Genomic DNA, 24,716 nt, shown 5'->3' on the forward strand with positions numbered 1-24,716 from the left:
TCATGTCCTTTGTAGGAACATGGATGAAGCTGGAAACTTCATCCAAACACCGCATGTTCTCACTCATAGGTGGGAATTGAACAATGAGAACCCTTGGACACAGGAAGGGGAACATCACACACTGGGGCCTGTCGTGGGGTGGGGGGAGGAGGAAGGGATAGCATTAGGTGATATACCTAATGTAAATGATGAGTTAGTGGGTGCAACACACAAACATGGCCCATGTATACATATGTAACAAACCTGCACATTGTGCACATGTACCCTGGAACTTAAAGTATAATAAAAAAAAAAATTAAAAGAAAAAGACATTGGATTCCCAAGAGAAGCAGATGCTGAGATAAAGTGAGTTGGGTTAGGGGGTGGTGTTGGGTTAGGTTTTCCGTGGAGAGGACATGTTGTCAAGTAGACTTGATCTCAGTTACAAAGTAATGTTAGTGCATGAAGGGTGGGCTTGAACTGTTACCCAGTTTATGAAATGTCATTTTTAGTTCTGTTTAATGTACTGTCATGAGGAAACGATGGGGAAAATGTTTTGAGCTCAATTGTTCTTTTGCCAATATAAGACAATTTGGAAGAAATAAAATTGAGGGGACGAGTCTACCTTTTCTTCTGAGGGGTGTGTGTGTGTGTGTGTGTGTGTGTGTATATTCTTTGTGTAATGCCTAATACTTTTTGGGACACATTGCACCTATTTTCTCATTGCTTCTGCTCAACAACCATTAAGGTGTTAAGTGACTTTTCTGAATTTCTACAGCAAGTTAGTGGTAGAGCCAGTGATAGAGTCCAGATCTTGGGTATACTGGTTCTTCAGCTGTGCACTAGGACAGTAGGCTATCTAGTAAAGGGTATGATGTGTCAGTTTTGCTCAGGTAAGGCTTTGAGCCAGCTCCAGGCTGGCAGTGTTGATGTTTAATGTCCTGACAGATAAAGAAAGCCAACGTGAGAAGGAGAAGCTGGAAGCGGAGCTGGCCACTGCCCGTTCTACCAATGAGGACCAAAGACGACACATCGAAATCCGAGATCAGGCCCTGAGTAACGCCCAGGCCAAGGTGGTAAAGCTGGAAGAAGAGGTATGGTTTCCTCAGGTAGCATATGAGCCTGGGGGTAGGAGGGCTGGGAAATCAGGGACACTGGGCTCTACATTGTGATGAATTGGCAGCTGCATAATCCCCAATAGGGAGGTGCCATCTGCTGCTCCTAGTTTCCATTGTGCTGATGTGAGTGGACTTTGCTTTCTTTTCTCTTCTTGGTAAATTCTTTTCTTTTGCTCCAAAATAGGAAATCACCAGGGTCAAGAAACAATTTCCATTTGTTCATTCGTATGATAAGCTCACTGCCCCCATATTCCAAGCTTTTACTATATACTTAGCCCTATCATAAGCCTATGACAGATATATAAATGTATATATAGATATAGATGTATAGATATGTATATGTATAGATGTATATTTTAATTTCTGCACTTACAGGTATTTTAAAACTTTATAAAACTAGAAAATAATTCGAGGTAGCTTAAAGTACTCTAAGGATTTTGAAATCTGAACAGCCCTTGTCTACCCGGGCTTAGAGGGAAGTCAGTCCCCTCTCAGGTCAGAAATGATACTTGCTGGCCATATCTTTACTTACTTGGACTTACTTGGGAGATTGGTTTTTGAACAGAAGCAGTCTTGGGAGGTCTGAGACAGGATGGGACCCTGGGACAGTTTACAGTTTATGTCAGAAAAAATGCACTGTCCAAGAGCTGTGCTGTGGTTCTCAGTGGCTAGCTCTAGAAAATAGTTACGTGGAGGAATGGACTTGTCATTTATTTGTGTGCAGAGATGAAGCCTTCCCTTGACAAATGCAAGGGCCCCCAAACTATTAAGCATATGATTAATATGTATCTGATTAGACTTGACATAGATGCTATTTGATTGCAACACCAAACTGTACTCATGTGAAATAGAGGGAAATTTGCTGCTGGCTTGTCATTAATTTATCTTGGATGTCAGTTGTTATTGCACTGGACTACTAACTCTTAGATGTTTTGCCCTTCAGGGGATGGGTGTGTTCCAGCAAAAATTGATGCTAAAGTGTAACTTGGTAAAGAAAATTTCATATCTCACAGACTTCTGCTCTGAAATTTGAATTGTTTTAAGGGAAAAAGTAGCCTTCATCATAAAAAGTTGAGAAATAGATTTGAAACAAATTTAATAGCATTTAAAAAGCATTCTGACTATTGTATATGAGGTATCTATACTGCCTTCATTCATTGCTTGCTTCCTTTCCCTCAATATGAATAGGTCTAGTTCCTGGAGATTTCCCAACTTATCAATTTCCTCTGCTTTCTTTTTTGGATATTAAAATGCTTGTTGGAGTTGGGCTGTAAATTCACACTTTACCAGTGGATAGTGCCATCTAATTCATGATATCCCTTAGCCTGACTTGGTAAAATACCAACTTCAGGTAGTATAAAATCAGGTTAATGTCTTGCTTCATCAGTTGTCTATGTCAGAACTATGCCAAGTTGCTTAACAGAAAATGAGAAGACTTGTATTTACCTGATGTCTAGGTTTAAGGAGCTTATCGCATCCTTTTGCTACACCCCATATATTCCTTTCCCTCACATTTTTGTGATGACATTCCAGAGAAAATTACAGGATGGGGTAAGACTGAATTCTTTTAGAGAAGGGCAAGCTAAGAGACCTGCTAAGAAGAAGTAGCTTGCTGGTGGTCACATGGCCAGTGTTGGGTAGAGCCAGAAATAAAACTGGTATCTCATGACTCTTCATTCCCTAAACCCTGCTGCCTTTCTCCCTGTCTGAATCATCCTTTGGTTCACCTCCCAAAAAGAAAATGTGGGTGCTTGTTCAGATTTAGTAACCTCTGCATCTTTTAAGTTTTTTAAAAATTGCTTCACTCGTTGGGCCTTTCTTTTTTCAAAAGACTATGAGAAACTTGTCCAGACTGCTTTGAGATTGGGGTGTACAGAGAGTCCTGCTGCCCCTCCGCGAAGGGTGCTCAGCCAGTTGGAGATAAATGGGGACAGAGTGTCTGCAACCATTTTTCTTTGCAACGTCTGAGGGCACAGTGGTAACTGGTTGTTTGAAAATAATGAAAATAATATATGTTTTGGGAGAAAATGTTCATTTCTAGTTCCCACTGGGCAGCCCTTGCTGAAAAGGTTGCCTGAAATATATTTCTGGCTTCAGACTTCTGAGGCTTTTCTGGGCATTAGTCCTAGAGATTTTTAGTAGTTTTCCAGGGGCCCTCCCCAAAATATGTATGTAGCTTTACAATATAAAGAAGTTCTAAGTATTGAGCTGGGATTGAATGATGGCATTTATTTCAAATGAGATCATCAATTATTGTTAAGTTTTTAGTCCTCATCCAATTTGTGCTTTCACATGGAGTCCAATTGTTAGGAAATTCTGAGTTGCTCTTGCTAAAGGAGGTGAAACCTTTGACTGGGAGAGCAGGCTTACCACCTCTGCCCAGCGGAATATCAGAGGCCATGTGATGTCTTCCAGACTTTCAAGCCGGCTCACTTCTAGCACATATAAAGGCTTGGAAGACCACATCTCAGAGAAAATCAACTGGTTCTTATTTCCCTTTTTGTTTTAGCAGTCTCTCAGAGCTGGATTTGCTCCTGGGTGCTGTTTGTCGTGTCTCCTCTATGTTGTTCAAAGGAAAACATCCCTTTTGCTTATCCTCAGATATACGAAATTGCTAATTAAAGTTTTGCTTTTCTGCTGTGACTCAGTCTTCATTAGGCTTTGCTCTTTCAGGGCTGAAATTTCAAAGTTTGGAACATCATCAGGGAGGTATTTGGGGTAAACAGGTAGTTCTGGAACAGATCTAGGAAGGAGCCTTCATTGTGATTGCTTCACAAAATCATTGAACATTTCTAAACCAAGAAAGGTATTCATGAATAGAAGAGTTATCCTTCTGTCTGTTGGAAATGGCTCAAGTAAGGCTGTGTTTGAAGGCAGATGGATATGTTAGATAACCTGCCTGTGTCCCATATAAACAGATAATTTAGTGATGGCTTACAAATGGCATCATGAACTTTCCTTTTTTCTTGAGCCTTAGAAGTTCTTCCAAGGAAAACCTCTCTGGCCTACTTAGCAAATCAAAATTAGGGAAACTTTCTCAAATTAGACCTTTTGTTAGGATACTATTTTTCTCAGCTTTCTAAGTACAAGGTCACTCAGGTAACTACTTCTCATTGCATTAAGGTGGTCAGGGAAAGGTTATGACTACTTTAATGGTCAGAGGACCCTTGCATTTATTTATGTCTTTCTCTTTACAAAGACCTCATTTAGATTCTTTTCCTGAAATTCATTCCTTCTTGCTAATCTCATTAACTCTCTTGCCTGAAGTTCTCTACAATCACTGTGCTCTAAACTCTACATAGAAATGTTGCCTCAGGCTTACAAAGAACTTTCTCCTGCGATCACAGCTTCCATTTGCTCCCAAGTTCAGTGCATTCTTTCATGGACCTGGCTCTGCTGACATCCAGGAAGGAGGTATCTTGCTGGGGAGGGGACAGCACTGTAATTATAAATCAGACCTGTTTTCTTGGTGAGTCACTCTGATCCAGGTCTTGAACCAGGGTGCACCCTGTGCCCCTATTGCAGCAGCAGCCGAATGAGGTAAATGGTGCCTTTCCGTCCTTGCCCTTATCTTTCGGGACACGTAGGTCCTATTGAAGTGGAGGCTCATTAAACTCCAAGTCAAAAGAGCTCTGTGTCCTACAGCAACCACGGTATTCTCCTATTCAAAGACAGCCTCCCCACCCCCTACCAATTTGACCTCACTGGAGATTTTCGATGGATGCCTGGCATATCCTCTCACAAGGCTCAAGGCAGCCCAGGCTTCTGGCTGGCTGCTGTCTTATGATGATCTGGAGTGGAAGCGGCTTGGGTAATTGTTTCAGGGATGGTGGGAAAAAGGCCTTGGCAAGATCAAAGAGGGAAGATGCTGCGGGTGGGCTGCTTACTGAACTGAGTGCACAGGAAGGGAGAGTGTGGAATGTGAGAGGGCTGGCAGAGAGAGCCAGTGAGCCTTGTTCTTTGGCTGTAGGCTAGAATGAAAGCCATGGAGATTCAACAAGAAGGGGCCCAAATGTTAACCTTTTCTGAACTGCAGTGGCTAGTGATGATTTAGATGTCACATTGATAGCTCGTATTAGAGTAGCCAGTGCATTTTGTAGAGTCCCATTGCAATTCTACTCAGTTCTCTAAAGCTAAATTCATACCGTTTTACTCCATTTCCACCATTGTTCTTAAGGGCTAATATTTTCCCTTCTTTCTAGATCTCTTACTACTTATTTGATTTGTCTTTTTGGTTTTAAAGATACATAATTTTCTGCTACCACACCTATCCACAAAGCATCATAACCAATTTCCTCCATTCCTGATATTAGAGGAAGGTGTCATAGGCATAGATATTCATATGTCTAATACTCCAAAATAATTTTCCAGCAACAATAGGATTTCATTGGTGAAGGTAAATCTTATCCAGTGTTTTGATGGATTATAGATTTGGATGGAAGATCCAAGGATGTGAATTATGTGTGCATTTAGAGTATTGATAGGATACAGATAAAATAGATATCCACCCAGGAATATTCCAAGGTGTTCTGCTCTTGCATTATTGATTTATTTGAAGAGCATTTCATCTAAGGATGGTATTCTCCATATTTATCTCAGTGTATTTCCTTCCTTCCTTCCTCCCTCCCTCCCTCTATCTATCTATTTATTTATTTATTTATTTTTGAGATGGAGTCTCGCTTTGTTGCCCAGGCTGGACAGCAGTGGCATGATCTTGGTTCACTGCAACCTCTGCCTCCTGGGTTCAAGCGATTCTCCTGCTTCAGCTTCCCAAGTAGCTGGGACTATAGGTCTATGCCACCACGTCCAGCTAATTTTTTGTATTTAGTAGAGACGGAGTTTCACCATGTTGGCCAGGCTGATCTCGAACTCCTGACTTCAAGTGATCCACCCACCTCAGCCTCCCAAAGTGCTGGGATTACAGGAGTGAGCCACCGTGCCTGGCCGTATTTACTTTTAAGTAGGTGTTTTTCTACCCAATGTGTTACAAGACAGAAATTATGTTTACCCCCAAATAGAGATGGAGTGATCTCTCTGAGCTCAATTCTTTCAGTCTTTCCTATGATTTTGGCTTTTGAAATTCCTAAATTGGAAGCTTTGTGGGTTTCTCTTTAGTCGCCTTTACAACATGAGCCCTATTCCTGAGGTAGCAAGTTTTTAGAGGTGGTTTTTTTTACTCTTCAATTCTTTTAATATCTACCAGTGGACCACAGCCTACTGGCAATGGACGGAGGCAGCTTGCTAATACCAGGGTAGTGTTACCAAATTGCTTCAGCATGAACCCTTACTTGGATCCAGTGGCTCCTGGGTAAGACTAAATCAGATCAAACTAAAATCAGGCTCATGGAGCAACATATAACCCGTGGTATGAAGGAGAATAGCAGTAAAAATACACTTCAGTTGTGACATTTGTATAATAGTGTTTGGAGTTGTGGACAATACAAGGGAAGAGGAATATTAGACAATGAAGGCACTGGACTTAGTTTTATATTTTTAGCCTTAATGTCCTTTAGCCAATGGAGTGTTTGTATATGTTGGTGGTCATCCAGCTAGTATTAATAGTCTGTCCTTTCTGCCTACTGATCTGTATTTTCTTGTTTGTATTTTTTAAACATTAAAAATATTTACAGATATATTGGTATATCCCCAAAGAACCTTGCAAATGTTATCCTCATTTGACAGATTAAGACATTAAAGTACAGACAGATTAGGTGATACAGTCAGTGATACATTTAGGAAAAATCCCAGATCTCTTAAATCTAAAGCATTTTACCCCTGTTCTTTGTCCACTAGTGAATAAATGGGAAGCTAAATGGTTAAGTCACTTCCATGCAAATGGCTAAGACAAATGGGGCTCTAGAAGCAATTTTGTATATAGCCATCCTTTAAAAAATAAGTTTGAAAGACATCCACAGTTGTTGGAAGGAGGGAAGAGATGCCATCACGTGGTATTCATTTGCAGGGATCAGATTTTCCTGAGTCAGAAGAGGGTTAAGAGATCTGCCAAATATTTGGGAACTGGTTCAAAATATTACAGAAGTGTAATGGAAAATCATATGATTGATTGAGCTCAAGAGTATTTGCCTTATGCTTCAATAGATTGCCTTCCCACTGTTCTTCCTCCCACTTTTATGATTTTCCTTTTAAAACTTATCTCTGAATAGGAATGATATGAAACTCTTATCTTGACTGGGTCAAAGCGAATACATTTATGAGGTGTGTGTTTGTTGTTTGTATATTTGCAGTGTTGCAGATAAGCTATACTATGCTCATTTTTGTTCTTGAATGTAATAGTTATTTAATATTAACTGTTCACCAAGAATATAGTGACCAGTAAACTAGAACTAGAACTTAAGAGAGATACCAAGGAAAATAGAAGGGCTCTACCCTTAAGTTGCCTCTATGGATATTGCCTTCCAATTGAGACAGAAATTTTGTCTTGTTTCCTGCTACATCCCTTCTGCTCTCATTTGTAGAATAGGGCCTGATGTATAATAAGCATTCAGTAAATATCTGTTGAATGAACGAATAAATCCACACATTAATGAAATCTTTAAAAAATGACTGCTAATACAGTACACAGGATGAGAAGCTATAGAGAAAAGCAGCAATCAGGATCAGGTAAGATTATTCAAGGAAGAACTCTTGGAGAGTTTAGTGATTTAGTAAGGAGGGATAAGAAGTGATCAGACCAATATGAAATTTGAGTATTTGCATAGTAGACCTGGTAGAATTTTAAGGCAGTAGGAGCCTAGATTGATAAGGGCATTTTAAAGAGCCATATCTAGGCTGAACACAGGGGAGTGTGACAGTAGACTGAGTGGTAAACATAAAAGCATCAAGTAGTTTGAGGTATGGATGAAAGAGAACAGCTCTGGTCTAAAGAAGAGAGGGGGTAGGTTTAAAAGTGCCTTGGATATAATAGGTACCTAATAAACACTAATTGAATCGGTGTGCAGTAGGTTAGTAGGTTGCTCTTTCTTTCTTTTTCTTTCTTTCTTCTCTCTCTCTCTTTTCTTCTCTCTCTCTCTTTCTTGTCTTTCTTTCTTTCTTTTTTTGACAGAGTCTCTGTTGCCCAGGCTGGAGTGCAGTGGCGCAGTCTCGGCTCACTTTAACCTCCGCCTCCTGGGTTCAAGCGATTCTCTTGCCTCCGCCACCCAAGTAGCTGGGATTATAGGTATTCATCACCACACTCAGCTAATTTTTGTATTTTTAGTAGAGACAGGGTTTCACCATGTTGGGCAGGCTTTTCCCGAATGCCTGACCTCAAGTGATCCACCTACCTCAACCTCCCAAAGTGCTGGGATTACAGGCGTGAGCCACTGCATCCAGCCGGTTGCTTTTTTTCTTAAATGACTATTTCAGGAAGTCTGTTACAGCAGCTGTATATAGGATGGACTCATGGGTGTATGTGTGTGTGTCTGTGTGTATGCACATGCATGTGTGTATAGATTAGGAGAGCAACTGAAAGTAATATCTGTTAGGTGTTAATATAGCTTAAACTGTGTTGGCTATGAACATATAAAGAAATGAAATAGTATGAGAGATGTTAGAATTAAGACGTAGTGATAGATTGGATATGGTAGACAAAGGAAAGAGGGAAGAATGATAATTCCAAGATTCTGAGACTGGAAAAATTAGGTAAGTGATGATGATGACTGAAGTACCAAAAGGATGACATTTTGAGGAAAGATGAAAGTCGTCTGGGGCATGCTAAGTTTCAGAGTTAGAAATCTTACAGTCACCTAGAGGTCTGTGACTGAGGATAACATGATAACATTAAAATATTAGTGTGGCACAAAGGAGATCTCCAGTAGTGCTGCAGTGTTGAGCAAGGTTTCTGAACCTCAGCATTACTGACATTTGGAGCTGGACAACTCTTTAGTGGTAGTAGTAGGATGCTGTCCTGTGTATTGTGGGCTGTTTAGCAACATTCCTGGCTTCTAGTCACTAAATGCCAGTAGCACCCCACCTCCAGTTGTGACAACCAAAGATGTCTCCACACATTGCTAAAATGTCCCCTGGAGAGTTGGGCATGGTAGGGGGTGGGGGGGCGATTGCCCCCAGTTGAGAACCGTTCATATAAAGCCAGAAAAGGAAACTACCATAGATTGGACCTTGGAGTACGGTAGGAGGTGGGAGTCAGGTTAGGGTTAGAGAGAAAGTGGATCTAAAGATCAAGCCAGGGAGTAAAAGTGGTATAGGGGTCTACATTAAGAAAACACAGAATTGGAGAAGGCAAGGAAAGGATTTGACAACTTCTTGAAAGTTGGCATTTTGTAAGAAAACTTTAATACATAAAGGATTCCCTCCATTCACTGAATGTTCAGGAGGGATTTGGCTTAAATGATAGATTTACTTAGAATCTTTAGGGCTCATGGGTACTGGTCTCTAGATTAGAAACTAGAGTCACTAGTCTGTGGTCCTCACAACTCATTTTATGCACAAACACTCAAACCACTATCTTGGCTTTGGAAACTTTTTAAGTGAATCTTCAGTTCTTTGAACACTGAAAACACAAAAATAAATCATCTAGGGTCTTATGACAAAACCACACATTATGTGGTATGTCTCTTGCATGTACATACACACAAACTAAAGCAAAACTTTTGTTTTTACCTCTAAGAATGTGTCAGTACAGAATTCCAGGACCACATTTGTCTGAGCCCTCTTGGATATTGGTCAGTGTTGAAGGTGAGAAGGGGATTCTGATTCATAACCTATTTGGGAGTTAAAGACTCTTATAGATCTTCTGAGATCATGTATCTAGCCCTGCTTTTTTTTTTTTTTTTTTTTCTCTCTGAACTTCTTAAACCCTGGTGGGGCAGGGCATTCCTAAGAGAGAGAATATCACCTCCAGAGGCAGTGAGGGGTGAAATACTATGGGCTATTCAGTAACCTTAAGCTATGTAACCGTACTGAAGCATCAAGTATGAAAAGATGATGGAGCAAAATAAGGTGGGAGGCCCATTCTCTAGGGAAGACAGATAACAGACAACAAAAGTGAACGTGAATATAACACACACAAAGCTCTGGCAATTGTTTTTTCAAGTGAAATTTTAAATAGAACCCTAATACGTAAAGCACATAAAAGAGGAACCATCTGATGTAACCCACCCACTATAGTGGCCCCTAAAGCACCTCCACCAAACACTAGGACTCTGCATCACCATCTGAAGACCTCTCCAGGGGTTTGCCAACTTTTCTCTAAAGGACCATATTGTAAATGCTTTGGGGTCTGTGGGCCATGCAGTTTCAGTTGCAACTCCAGCTGCTCGACTGCCATTGTAGCTATAAGGCAGCTATAGACAAAATCAATGGACACGGCTGGATTTGGGCAGCTGCTGACCATTTTGGTTTGCTGACTCCTGAAACCCCCCTCATTTTTTTTAAACAAGTGAGATCTCTGTAGCTGAGAATAGAGAAACAAGTTGCTATTAATAGCACAGCTAGGACTAGAACCCAAGTCTCCTGATTGTCAGCTTGTTCCTTTACCTTTCATTGTGCTGTCAGATAGAAATTTCTGATATGTATATCTGTGTGTGTGTCACATACACACACACACACACACACACACACATACAAACACAGCGAGAAAGAGGGAAGAGAGAGAGAATGAAAAAGAGAGAAAGATAATTAGTTTTGCCTAAGGGTCTTTATTTAAATAGTACTTTTGATCTTAGGTAAAATATTTCTTTCTCCTAAAGTAGAGGTACCTTGCAAATCATGTCATTTGGAGAGAAATATGGTATTCTTGCAGCTACTCAGTGGTTGCTTCTAACTGTATTTCCAATGAAGAACTTGCTATCCAAAGATATCTACAGCATAAAGTGTTTGAGGCCTAATGTTATATGTCTTCCTGTGGGGAAATCGCTATATTTGTGTTGTCTAATTAGACAAGGAGGTGATCATTAGAGTTACTAAGAGAATGATAGCCATGTCAAGGATATCTGGAGTGAGTGTTCAAAGTTCAGAGGACTGGAATGTGTATGACTTGGTATTAATTTTTCTCGAAAAAAGAACAAACAACCTGGAGTACTTTCTGTACCATATACTCAGCTAAGCACTTAATGCATCATCTCATTTGATTCATATAAAGATACTTGGTGATTTGTCATGACTAAGGTAAAAGTGAAGCACATAACATCCAAGATAGTAGTGGAGTCAATAAAGCGTGTAGGTCTTTGTTCCTTTTTACACGTAGATAAGATCTAGAAAATGTAGAGAGTGTAACTTAGAAGATGGTTGGCTTTGTTGATTGCATCTCTAGGATCTTGCGCTGGTCACATGCAAGAGTTGTCTTTTTCTACCCTAACTTACCTAGAGAGTAGGCATTTACTAAGTGATTATGATGTTTATGGGTGAGTTGTACTTTTTCTCATTTTAAATGAGGTGGGAGAACTATGCCAGCCACAATGGTCCTGCTACCTTGTGGAAAATCATCCCAGTGGCAAATCAAAATGGCATATTTTTTGGCTGGCTTTGTGGTATTTATCTGACCTGCATGCCTATCTTCAGCCAACTCAGACAACTCCCCGGGCTTTTATTGCATTTCCCTTCCAGAGAGTTGGTTCAGTGACTTATATTGCGGGGGTGCTTTTGCTAGGATACTTTGGTTTCCTTTCTCAAGAAGTCCACATGGCCCTGGATTGCTTATTTTTCAGTTTTCTGAGCTTGCATTGCAGTAGTTTACCACCAAGGCAAGAACTGCATGCTATCTAAATTTAATTGCCTTTAAGTATAACTGCTGTAAGCCTTAGTAATTATAGTTAACTTTCTCTGTATTAACATTGCCCTGCTCCCTTAGGGCTTTCAGAGCAATTCACAAATAAATGCATTCAGCTTTAAATTGCTCATAAGGATTATAAGACCCAAAAGGTGAAGGATAGAGGATGTTTCCTTCTCTCCAATTATTCCAAGCTTAGCAAATAGGAAGACAGAGGCAAAAGTTTTGGTTGCCCTAGTCAATGTTGTTATAAACAGCCACAAACCCCGGGGAAGAAAGGTTTAAACTTATTGAAATAAAGAGAGTGATGGTGTTTTGTTTATTTTATTTCCTAGGAAATGTTCTAATGGATAAAAACATCTAGGCTTCGAACTCACCTCAACTGGTTTATAAGGCTAGATTGAACTAGACTTGGAATGAAAGGAAATGTCAAGGAAGTACAACAAAAGTAGAAAAGGTTTTTGTTTTCCAGTCACCTAGGCAAGGCATACTACAGGTCTGGTAGGAAAATACAAGATAGGATTCCTTCGACTTAGAGAAAGTTCAGCAATTCTAATTTGAGGAGGGGGCCATTATAAGACAAGGAGGGTTTTTCCACCAGTACATGCTAGTGCTGTCTGACTGGAAATTCTACCAAGTAATGACTTGGACTCATTACCATGAAAGTTTCTGCAATGAAGGAGTCAGGTTGGTTCTGCCAGCTGGGCCCCAGCTAAGTGGCTGTTAGGCAATGCTGGTAGGGTGGGTAACTTCTTATGTTGCCGTTATCTACCTAGGTAACTCAAGAGCTTGGGAATTTGTTGAAAAGTCAGAATCAGATGCCTGAATTTCTTTTTGACTAGGTTATCAATAATATTTTCATATTTTTATCTAAAGAGTGAAGGTTTCCCTAACATCAACTTCCATCAGAAGGATAATGACAGACGTGCCCCACTTGGAAGAGTTTCTGCTTTGGAAACAGCTATGAGTTGATTTATTAGCATTGAGGGGGCCCCACAAGTGTTACAAGAAGCTTCATCTGCTTATTTGTTAACAAGTTGGGAAGCCTGCAGTTTCCCCATATCTTCTTTAAAGATATAGACAGATAGATAGATAGATGGATAGATATACCATAGGGGTGTGTGTGTGTGTGTGTGTGTGTGTGTGTGTGTGTGTGTGTGTATCTTCTTTAAAGATATCTTTTAAAAAGATATAGATATATATCTGTATCTTTAAAGAAGATATAGATTATATATATCTTTAAAGAAGATACATATCTTCTTTAAAGAGCTCTGAGATCTTTCTCATTATTTTATCCACATAGAGCCAAACTTTTGCTTCTAAGCTACAAGGTTACAAAGAACTCACACTCTTATTCCCTGCTTACTTCTACATTTGCTTTTGGATATGGCTTATAGGCTTGCAAAGATAAATAATAATGTTTGACTCATTTAGTTTCACTTTTGAGTCATTAGTTTGAGGCTTTCGGGATCTTTTATGGTTCCAGAATAAAAGTTATGAGACTATAACCCAGGGTCTCCAATTCAGGCTCATGAAGTAGCAATCACAAATAACCTAAAGAACTAGCACGGCAGTGCTAGGCAATGTGGAGGGTAAAGGCTTTTGAATCATCACATGACACCTTTACTTTTGAGAAGCAGAAACTTCCCAGGAGAGCAGTGATGGATTATATGGGGTGATTACCAGGACCAAAGACTTCAAAAAGACAATGCTGACCTTGTACCTTCAGCAGTTAGTCACCATTTTTCTCCCACTTGGAGAAGAGACAGCTACATAAAAGTGGGTGGGCTTCCTTTCCATACCAAAGCAAACCTTTCTTCCTGGAGATCCCCCCTTTTAAAGGATTTGCCTAATGCAATAACCAAAATAAGATATGCCTTCCCCAAGAATATTCCATATGAGAGTGAAAAAGACCAGAGGTAAGGATATGTGTAATCGGGAATCTGAAAAACTTGGCTATCGAACATAGATGGTACTGATGGGAGTAGACTTTGGAAAGGTATAGAGATGGGGAAGAAGGAAGAGGTTTAAAAGGGACTCTCGATTCCTTCACATTCTCTGTATGAGCAATACAAGGCAGCCTGCTACTCACCGTGAAGGACCTTCTCGCCATCCATTCCTTTTTGCAGCTGGACTCTAAAATAAGAAGAGATCTAAACACAAGGCTGGATTTGGGGGATACATAGTTGACCCTGTTGCTTGCTGTTTTTCCTTTCACCTTGCAAATTACCCAACGTGGATTTCCAGCTGAAAAAGAAGCAAGTGTACGTTGACAAGGTGGAGAAGATGCAGCAGGCCCTTGTACAGCTCCAGGCAGCATGTGAAAAACGTGAGCAGCTAGAGCACCGTCTCCGGACACGACTGGAGAGGGAACTGGAATCCCTGAGAATCCAGCAGGTATGGAGAACTTAAAGGAAGAAAGGGGAAAAAAAGTCAAGAAAATGACATTATTCCTGGTTGCTTATTTTTCAGTTGGCATTTGATGTGAATACTGAAAGCGCACACTTGCTCATCTTTACATTTTTCTCCCACCTAATCTGACTCCAGAGTGCCTCCCAATTGTGAATACAAAGTCTGTTTCCTTAGCTTCCTATCCCAGAAATATCCTTTAAGCCTATGATCTTGCACCTTTTATTTTCACATGAACTCCAGGAACAGTAGATGCTGTAAGAATTAGAGCTGCTACACAAATACACGCCTTCATATTGAAGAACTAGAAATGGTCTTCAGAAATCATCTGGCCATACCACTCTTCAGTTTTAGATGAATGAAAATCAAGACTAGGAAAAGTTGGCACAAATCGCTAATGATAACCACAAGTTACGGGCAAGATAGGAACTAAATTCTAGATTTTTTTTTTTCTTGAGACTGAGTCTCACTCTATTGTCCAGGCTGGAGCACGGTGGCATGATCCCAGCTCACTGCAACCTCCGCCTTCCAGGTTCAAGCGATTCTCCTGCATCAGCCTCCCAAGTAGCTGGGATTACAGGCATGCACCACCACACCCAGCTAATTTTTTTTGGTATTTTTAGTAGAGACAGGGATTCACTATGTTGACCAGGCTGGTCTTAAACTGAACTCAGGTGATCCGCCTGCCTCAGACTCCCAAAGTGCTGGGATTACAGGTGCGAGCCACCGTGCCTGGCCAGATTTTAAAATTCTCGTTTCTGTTGTGTGTTATGCTGACAGGCAGGGATGGCAGTTTTTAGCCCATTAATTCACTTTCTGAGTAGCATGACAATTTGATATGACAGGCCCCTTTCCTGGCCAAGGGAATCTCACATTCAAGCCCATGATAGGAAGTCCTGTGGCCTTAGGAGGAGATCTGAATTCCCCCTGCTTCTTTCTGAATCAGAGTCGAAACAGAAGTAGGCTGGGCAGTAATCCTTTCCAAGAATAGGGTCTCAGACACCATGGTTCTTCTCTCACTAACTTGAAGGTTCTCTGCATCTGGCCCAACAGCGTCAGGGCAACTGTCAGCCCACCAGTGTTTCAGAATACAATGCTGCTGCACTGATGGAGCTCCTTCGGGAGAAAGAGGAGAGGATTCTGGCTCTGGAAGCTGATATGACAAAGTGGGAGCAGAAATATTTGGAGGAGAACGTGATGAGACATTTCGCTCTGGATGCTGCTGCAACCGTGGCTGCTCAGAGGTAAGTATCTGGTAGGGCATGAGTGGGAAGAACACAAAGGTCACTGATTCATAGATTTTTCCAGTGTTTTATTTTCTTTAATATTCTGGGTTCCCCCCCACTCCCGTTTCTGCCTAAGTGTGTTTTCTTTCATCTGATTATGCAGGGATTGAACACCTGTAGAGAGAGAGTCAGGGATTTGAACATAAAAGTTGTTTTATAAACTTACTAGAATCATAGTTCAGCTTTCCCCAGAAGCCGGAATAATTGCAGATGGGATCAGCTGTAAATTTGCACCCCTCCTTCCCCAGAGCCACAGATTCTTTCAGCCACATATGCAGGTTGTTTAGCCCCAGGACTGGAGTGAAAGCCCCTCCAGAGAAACTACCACTCAGAAACTAAATGTCACTGAGGAGTTACTGCTGTCATTTGATAGCTCTGGCTTGTCCAAGGTATGTCAAAGGCTGTGCTGAACTTGAACCCATCCCTGCCCTTTGGGAAGGTCAATATTTGAAGGCCACATTCTGTATGTGCACAACCTCATCATGTGTGAACAGTCACATTTCATCTGGTAAGGGAGAGAAAGTGGCCGAAGGATTTTTGTTTTGTGCTTCTTATTTGTTCCCCTTTTCAAATTATGAAAGTTCATTATTGGCCTTTGGAGGAAATAGTTGCTGTTACTCCATGTGTCTGTCTTGCTACTGCTCATAATCATCAGTTGGGGTAAAAAGAAAGGGAGAAAGAAACAACAAAAACTGAATTCAAGTCAGGTGATGACTTGAGTTGTGGCGATAACAGAGCCTTGGTCTGGAATTGGGTATGAAAGGCAGGCTACAGCATATTGCACCCAGATAGGTCTCTACCCAGAAAGTTATTAAAAACCACAGTGTTGTTTTGGGTTGGTATATGCGTGTGGAGGGGGTGGTGGATACATTTATTTTTGAGTCCGTCTCATGCCAAATCAGAGGTGGGGAGGTTCAGTGCTAAGAGCTGAACCGGTGCTTTCTAAGCCTCCTTTCTAAGCCTACTTTATAAGCCTTCTTTAGGAAGACATGTCTCTCTAATGTGATCTGCTTGTCTTCATTAGATATCATCTATGCCTCAAATGGATGGAAGCTGCCTGTGGCTTGATTTTGAGGTCCTCATGGGCTTAAGCTTGCTGACCTTGTTTCCTAAGCAAGGCATACTCAATACATGACAGTGTGGCAATAGAGTGCACAGAAGGCCCAGCTCTGCCAGAAGATGGTCTCGAAGTTTGTAGGCAGGTTAGAAGCAGAATTAAATGTAATTTTACCTGCTCGCTCCCAAGGAAACACCTGTGTCTAGCACTTGTTCAGAGGTTATATAAGAAACGCTGACACTAAAAAAAGTTGTTATTATTGAGAGGTGGAAAGATACAGGGTAATTTTGTCACCTTTAGGCAGAAGCTTAATAATGTTCAGGTCACGAGAGTGTGCAGTGTGAGAAAACACTAGAAAGCTAGGGTTCATGGTTCCTACTTCAGAATAGACTCCAGGTCAAAATGTAGGAGAGCTTAGGGGGTTGTCACTGGGGCTTTGTATAAAGAAACTATCTTCCTTCCTTCCTCCTTTGAAAGTTTTGTGTATTTGGGGAAACCCCACTCAGATGGATTTTCAGAATCTATTGGCTCCCACAAGGTAGATTTAATTTAAACTGAATTCCCTTTAATCATCAGATAGAAACTTTTCATCTAATCACTGTTTTTGGCAAAATGTGCATGCCTATCACTCAATAGGATAAAGCACAGCCTGTTCCCACCTAGAAAGAACACTTTCTGATAGTCCCACAGGCGAACATTCCAGATCAGGACTGTGTGTCTTTCTGGCACGCTACTAATCCAATCCACAGGAGACACTGGCAGACAGACTGTATTGAAATTTCTGTAAAATAAGCGAATTGGATTAGGTCATTCCTTCAGACCTTCCTATTTCTAGGATTATGTTACTCTTCCAACGATAGTGCCTCTTATGTTCTACCATGGAGGTTGGTTTTCTTTTCCTCTTTCCTTTCAAATGAGATTTTATATTTGGGTGGTAACATTCAGAAAACTTTATTTCAAAACCTGTGGGCTCTTCTGCCTTTCTTTCCAACATTTCTTTTTATTCCTTTTGTCTACTTGTTTTCCTCTTCTTTCTCTCAGTCTTAAATGTACCTATTGACCAAGGTTCTGCCCTTTGCCCCTTTCCATGGTAAAAGTTTAATATTTTCTTTTCTTTCAAAAAAAAGTGTTGTTTTTTTTTTTTTGAGAAGGAGTCTCGCTCTGTTGCCCAGGCTGGAGTGCAGTGGCGCTATCTCAGCTTACTGCAACCTCCATCTCCCGGGTTCACGCCATTCTCCTGCTTCAGCCTCCCAAGTAGCTGGGACTATAGGCATGTGCCACCACGCCCAGCTAATTTTGTATATTTTTAGTAGAGACAGGGTTTCACCGTGTTAGCCAGGATGGTCTCGATCTCCTGACCTTGTGATCCACCTGTCTTGGCCTCCCAAAGTGCTGGGATTACAGGTGTGAGCCACTGCACCAGGCCTCAAAATAATTTTTAAATGTCTAGAATATTGACTACAGTTGGAAAGTGCTCAAGTGTATTTGAGTAAGGAAGGAAGGAAGGAAAGAAGAAAAGAAAGAAGGAAAATGGAAGGAAGGAGAAAGGAAGATGTGAAAGCCGGAAGGAAACAATTTCTAAATGTATAAATTATATCCCTAAATCTGGTGCCACATTTTAATGATCTGCTTGGTTTCTGTGTATTCTACCAGGATCTCAAGCTTAATATATTCCAAACCTAATGGCTCATTGGTAAATGACAGATTTCACAATTAGGACATCTTGCTTTGGTGGTATCAACGATAGTTCGAGAAAACAATTTTTTTTTCAATTGTGATATTAGTTACATATTAAAAAATCACCTGTTGTAAGTGTACGGTTTGATGAATGTTGGTAATTGTATACAACAGTGTAACCACCACTACAATTAACATAGAGGACCTGTTGTAAAGTGTTCTCGTGCCCTTGAATTTGATCGCTTCCTCCCATGCCTGACCCCAGGCAATGACTAATCTGTTATTTTGTCACAAAATTATACTTTTCTTTTCTAGAATGTCATATAAAAGGAATCATATTGCATTTACTCTTCTTGTTTGACATATTGCGCTCAACACAATGATTCTGAGACCCATCCAAGTTGATGCTGAGTAGTGTTCATGGTATAGATGTATCACAGTTTATGTATGCATATTTGGATATATGCATATTTGGATTGTTTCCAGTTTTTGACCATTGTGAATAATAAAATATAATATAAGAATAGGCAAGTGTCTTTTCTCAGGTGATAAGTCATATTAGGTGGTCTATTTATATCCCTTCCAACGCTTAGATATTGGTTTTTACCCTTTAAGAGTCCAGTAGGAGGCATTTTGATGCATGTGGAAAGTGCTGGCATTGTCCTTTATCCTGAGATGCATCTTAAACATCAGATACAGCAACTCTGTGAGATTGGTCAGTTGTATGTTTAGGTGAATTTTACTTGATGAAAGGTTAAGAGGGCCGAGAGATAAAGATAGATAGATAGATAGATAGATAGATAGATAGATAGATAGATAGATAGATAGATAGTAAATTAAGATATTTTGGCATATCTAAAATGAGTATTTGATACTTAAAATATTTGTTTTGTTGAAAGTGATAACAGGACATTTATTTCTTTCATTTTAGTTAGATAATTTGCCCAAGATCACACACAGCTACTAAATGACAGAAGAACTAGGATTTAAATCTATATTTTTGTCACCTTAGCTGCTATAACTCTGCTGCTTCTTAGAAATGGTATAGCTCAAAGATGGTAATAATAGGGATTATTAGCTGTTCAGTAAGATACTAATTGAAGCTAATTATTTAGTTACCTGGAAATATTATAAATAATCACAATAATATGGCCTGAATTAAGGCTCCATATTATTTTGTCCCTAGGGAGTCCTCTCTAGATGCTTAATATAGATGAGGGGTAATTACTACTGAGTAGGAGTCCCTGTTCATTTGCAGAAGAACCAATTTGGCAATGCAGATTTTTAGTTTCAGCTCATAAACAATGAATTTATTCCTGAAGAGCAGCAAAAGGATGACAAGATAACGCACCCAATCAACCATGTAATTTTTATCCGCTTGCATTTACTGAATTAGGTTACTGCCTTTCTCAGAATGTGTAATGTTTCATGTTTATTTTGAGCAAAAGTAAATTCTGGAAAGAAGGAAGTAAAGAAGAGGGAAGCAGAAGGTAGAAGCTGTTCACACACATAATGCATGTCTACCTATTCCCTCTTTGTAGGCATTTCTCAATTTCCTTCCTCTGCTTTCTTCTCATTCTACCTTCTGTCTTAGTTATATCCTCTGCTCTAGCTTCTCAGTAATAGCAATGATAATAACTGTAATAGTAACTCTGATATCTCTAAAATTAAAGTTAGAATTTTGAACAACTTGTTAGATATTGGCATATGGCAATTCTTAAGTCACTTTCACTCCAGTGTACCCAAAATCAAAACCCATTGCAGTGCTTTCCAAAAGAGCCATTCCTCAGTTTCCTTTCACAGCAAACAGTATTTCATTTTTCCTAGGCATTTGAGTTCAAAATAACAAAGTTGTCATTCATTCTTCCATCTCCCTAACTCCCACATTGATATTGTCTCCAAATTGTATCAGTTCTACTTCCTACAGCCTGTTTCCATTTCCGTTGCCACTTCGCTGGTGCATAGTTTCATGATCTGTTGCTGGGATTATTACAATCACCTTGCTGACTGGTCTGCCTGATTCCAGTGTTTCACTTCTCTTATCTCTCTGTCACATTTCTAAGAGAGATAAGGCCGTCTTCCTAAGGCATGGCTTAGATCATTTTATTCCCTTGGAAAGCTCTAATAATTTTCACTGCCTTTTGCAATAAAGTCCAAACTCACTTCTGTACTAGTTAATTATTTACTTTTTTGTCTTCCCTTGTAAGTTTCCTACAGTTAAGGACTAGTCTTATCCATGCCTCTCCCCTCTCCAGCCTCCCTGGAACTTCAAACACAGTACTCCACTCGTGCAGAGTTCACACATTAAATAAACAAAAGGATGATGCTGATAGGAAAAGATAGGCTTGAAGTTTGAAAGGCCACTAGGTGTTTTAATTAGGAGGTTATTGGTGACGTGCTAGAAAGCAGTTTGAGCAATGTGATGGGATAACTTTGTTGGAGAAAAGAAGGAGAAAGAAGATGACAAACTATTTACTTAAGAATTTGAGGTGGAGGATGTCAAAATCAGGAATATGCAGTTTGGGGTTTGCAGGTTTTATTTTCAGACTGTAGCCCAGCATCTCTCTCCTGATGTTCTTAGAGAACGTCTTGGAGTGTTGGAAGGTAGCAGGTCAAGTTGCTCATTCAAATATTGTGCTTGCTTGCTTTTGCCTAAGCCACTAGCCTAGTAGCCCTAGTCTTCTAGAAGGAAGATTGATGCTGAGGGCTGCCCTGGCAGCCCTGTCGGAATTCACTAAGTGCCCCACATTTTCAGGCTCCATTCCTGAGGAGTTCACAGTGTCCATATCAATTAGCTGGCAGGGCTCTGAGTCCCCAAAATGGTCTTTTATGCGATGAAAGTGGCAGCAGGCCAGCACTAGTTCCCCCAGTGACAAACCGTATGCTCAATTCCCCAGTGTCCGTAGACACCATGCACTTTTCAACAGTCCTGGCTCTAAAGCCCCAACCTTCACATTGGAATTCTGCAGTACAGGAATTGCTTCCAGGATTTTACCAAGAGCTGGAATTCTTTCAAGTCAGAATCTCTTGTAATCTCTGTATGTTAGTCTCCTTCCATCTATCCACTTATGTGATTCATTCTCTCTCTCTCTCTGTCTCTCGCTCTCACTCTCCTCCACCTCTCTCTTTCCCTCCTTCTCTCTTTCTTTTAGAGACAGTGGTCTTGCTGTGTCACCCAAGCTGGAATGCAGTGGCACAGTCGTAACTGACTGCAGCCTTGAACTCTTGGGCTTAAGCAATCCTTTTGCCTCAGCCTCCTGAGTTATGTGGTTCTCTCTTAATAATAGCTTTGTTGAGTGTTTTTACCACGCCCGACACTGTCTTACTGCATAATTTTATCCTCTATGAGATGAAGTTATAAATATTGTTCCCACTTGGCATATGAAGCGGCTTGCTTAGAGCAGGTAACTTGACTTTCAGAGGTCATAAAGCTTGTTAGGGGCAGAGAATACTTGGAGAAGCTGGGACCTGCTGAGTTGTCTGTATTCAGAGCCTGTGCTCTCAAGCACTATGCAAATGCTGCTTCCTCTTGGGTACCCAGTAGGACTACAAGCCAGTGAATTGCACTAGAGAAAGTATAGAATGCTGAGATGGTAAAATACTTTGAGTTTAGCAAATGATGAAAGCCATTGTATTCTTTCCCCTTCTTGCTCTCCAGTTATTTCATCATTCCATACATGGTTTCAACCTTGCATATAAGGTACATGTATATTTTGGGGAACAGTAATTTTATAGAGGCTCACCCAAATCCCCAACCTTAATAGCAACTTTCTGCCTCTTTCTCTTGCCACTTCATCCTCATCGGCACTGGACATAATCTTGAAGCTAAGAGAACATAGTTAGCTACCAACAGAAAACATGCCTGGAGTTCTCCTGCAGATCCCCATTCTCTTAGGAAGTATAATGAAGCAGTGCCAGTTCATTGTTTTCTCGGTCTATTGTCTGATTTCCTTTAAGACCAATATAATTGCATCAGTATTCTCCCTAATCCTAATACCGCCCGCCTCCCAGCCCCCCCCACCACACACACACACACACACACATGCACGCCTTTTGTCCTTATTAATTGGTCTTTGAGTTAATGGCCTGAGACACTTTCAGATGGAACATCATGGTCCTTTATGCAGTTAGAACTCTGGCAAGAGAACAGTCACTTTGTTGGGATAGACCCATTGATTTGGTGCTAGAATGTTTCAGATGTAGATTAGCTAGGAATCCAGTGGGACTGGCTCAAAGGCTCTACTTATTAGCTCACGTGCCCCACCTGATCTTAGCTGATGTGTCTATTGTTTGCTTCTGGTACTCAGGTGTATTTACCAATGTTCATCTGTAGCAATAAGTTACTTAGTATACCCTCTGACTTTCTTGAAAGTCTGACCTTTCTCCCTTTATGACTTCCGTAAGAATAAAATAGAAATATATACTTATTCCTTTTTTTTTTTTTTTTTTTTTTTTGAGACAGAATCTCCCTCTGTTGCCTAGGCTGGAGTGTAGTGGCTTGATCTCAGCTCACGACAACCTCCACCTCCTGGGTTCAAGTGATTCTCCTGCCTCAACCTCCCAGATAGCGGGGATTACAGGCGTGCACCACCATGCCCGGCTAATTTTTGTATTTTTAGTAGAGACAGGGTTTCTCCATGTTGGCCTGGCTGGTCTCAAATTCCTGACCTCAGGTGATCCACCCACCTCAGCGTTCCAAACTGTTGGGGTTACAGGCATGAGCCACCATGCCTGGCCCAATATATACATATTCCTATTGCTTGGCCATGATCTAAAAACTTGAAGGGGCTCTCTGCCAGAACTGAACATGGGATGATACCTGTTCAGTTCTGAAGGCAAGCCTGTGCCTATCTCATCCCTCACTGACTTTTGCAGCCACTTCTATACTAATAACGTTGTCTTCTACCCTGAACGCTGAACTGTCCTATTTTGGAGGCTCTTAGGGGTTAGTTCCCCAGAAGCCATCTGTTCCAAATGAGCTTGATTTCAGCATAGGACTTTCCAGAAAAGCCTTTCTTGACTTAGAAGAAAGATAATATTCATTGATCTTGCTATGCTCCCATCTCGTCACTTCCATTTTCCTCCCCAGGGACACAACAGTCATCAGTCACTCTCCTAACACCAGCTATGACACAGCTCTAGAAGCTCGCATCCAGAAAGAAGAGGAAGAAATCTTGATGGCCAATAAGCGTTGCCTTGACATGGAGGGCAGGTAAAATGTTGTTCTGGACCCTGAGGAATCTGAGACGTTGATATAGAGACCAGATAGGATCTTTATTCACAACTAGGAAATCTGATCATGCAGTCTCCCCGCTCCACCATCACCCCTGCCAGCCTATCACTTAAAGGTGTGAGATGCAATGACTTTTACCTTGATAATCTCCACTAAACCTGGAATTCCAGGTAGGGTTTCTGTCCCTTTGGCCTTCCTAATTGCTTTTCCTCTGCCCTCTGCCTGAGCTTAAATTGTTGGCATTTGCACTCTGGGGTATTCTTTCTAGCACTGCACTGCAACCCTGTGGTACAGCAGGTTGCTTAATAAAAGAGTAAAACAATATCTGCTTGGCCGGGCACAGTGGCTCACGCCTGTAATCCCAGCACTTTGGAAGGCCAAGGCGTGCAGATCACCTGAGGTCAGGAGTTCAAGACCAACCTGGTCAATATGGTGAAACCCCATCTCTACTAAAAATACGAAAATTAGCCCAGTGCAGTGGTGGGCACCTGTAGTCCCAGCTACTCAGGAGGCTGAGGCAGGAGAATCGCCTGAGCCTGGAAAGCAGAGGTTGTGATGGGTCAAGATTGTGCCGTTACACTCTAGCCTGAGCCACAGAGCGAGACTCCATCTCAACAACAACAACAAAAGAACATCTACTCAAAGTGGGAGGTAGGATACCTGATTCCTTTTATAAACACATGATCATTGACTTATTACCTGAAGGTTGTCACTCATTCATAGAAGATCTGGGTAAAAATCTTCTCACTGAGTAAATTGTTTCCGTTGACTGAGATTCTTCACTACAGCACCCAGTACATCAGTTCATTCTCTCATATTCAGCTTTTTTTTTCCACTGGTACTTTATTGTGACTTACTAAGGTTTAAGCAACGACTCCTGATGCTCTGCTGTATCCATTTGGGTGTGCAGAAAAACATGTTGTTTTTTTCTCACACTATTGCCTTTATTAATGAAAAGTCATCTTTTATATATATTATATATATTTTTTTATTATTATACTTTAAGAAAAACATGGTTTAAAAACTGTAGCACACCATCCCTTGTCTTTCAACTCAGAACTAACTAGATCAACCTTTAGTCAAAAAGATAGTGGGAACTCTATGTAGTCGTGTAGTCAATTAGACCAAAATGTAGAGATAGCAAGAACATCTTTTTTTTTTTTTGAGAAGGAGTCTGGCTCTGTCGCCCAGGCTGGAGTGCAGTGGCCGGATCTCAGCTCACTGCAAGCTC

The 24,716-nt window shown here is 40.8% G+C and overlaps 1 protein-coding gene across 1 annotated transcript in view; it reads left to right on the plus strand.

The window, feature by feature from the left end:
• Positions 1–24,716, plus strand: part of AMOT (angiomotin) — a 67,060-nt gene that overhangs the window by 35,590 nt on the left and 6,754 nt on the right. Inside the window, exons 8-11 of the mRNA XM_011953524.1 lie at positions 928–1,073; positions 14,071–14,220; positions 15,286–15,476; positions 23,342–23,464. Of these exons, the coding sequence (XP_011808914.1) occupies positions 928–1,073; positions 14,071–14,220; positions 15,286–15,476; positions 23,342–23,464 (610 nt within the window). The remainder of the gene's footprint in view (positions 1–927; positions 1,074–14,070; positions 14,221–15,285; positions 15,477–23,341; positions 23,465–24,716) is intronic.

The sequence above is a fragment of the Colobus angolensis genome, unplaced genomic scaffold (assembly GCF_000951035.1).
Source record: "Colobus angolensis palliatus isolate OR3802 unplaced genomic scaffold, Cang.pa_1.0 Scaffold366, whole genome shotgun sequence".
Taxonomy (NCBI): Eukaryota; Metazoa; Chordata; class Mammalia; order Primates; family Cercopithecidae; genus Colobus; species Colobus angolensis.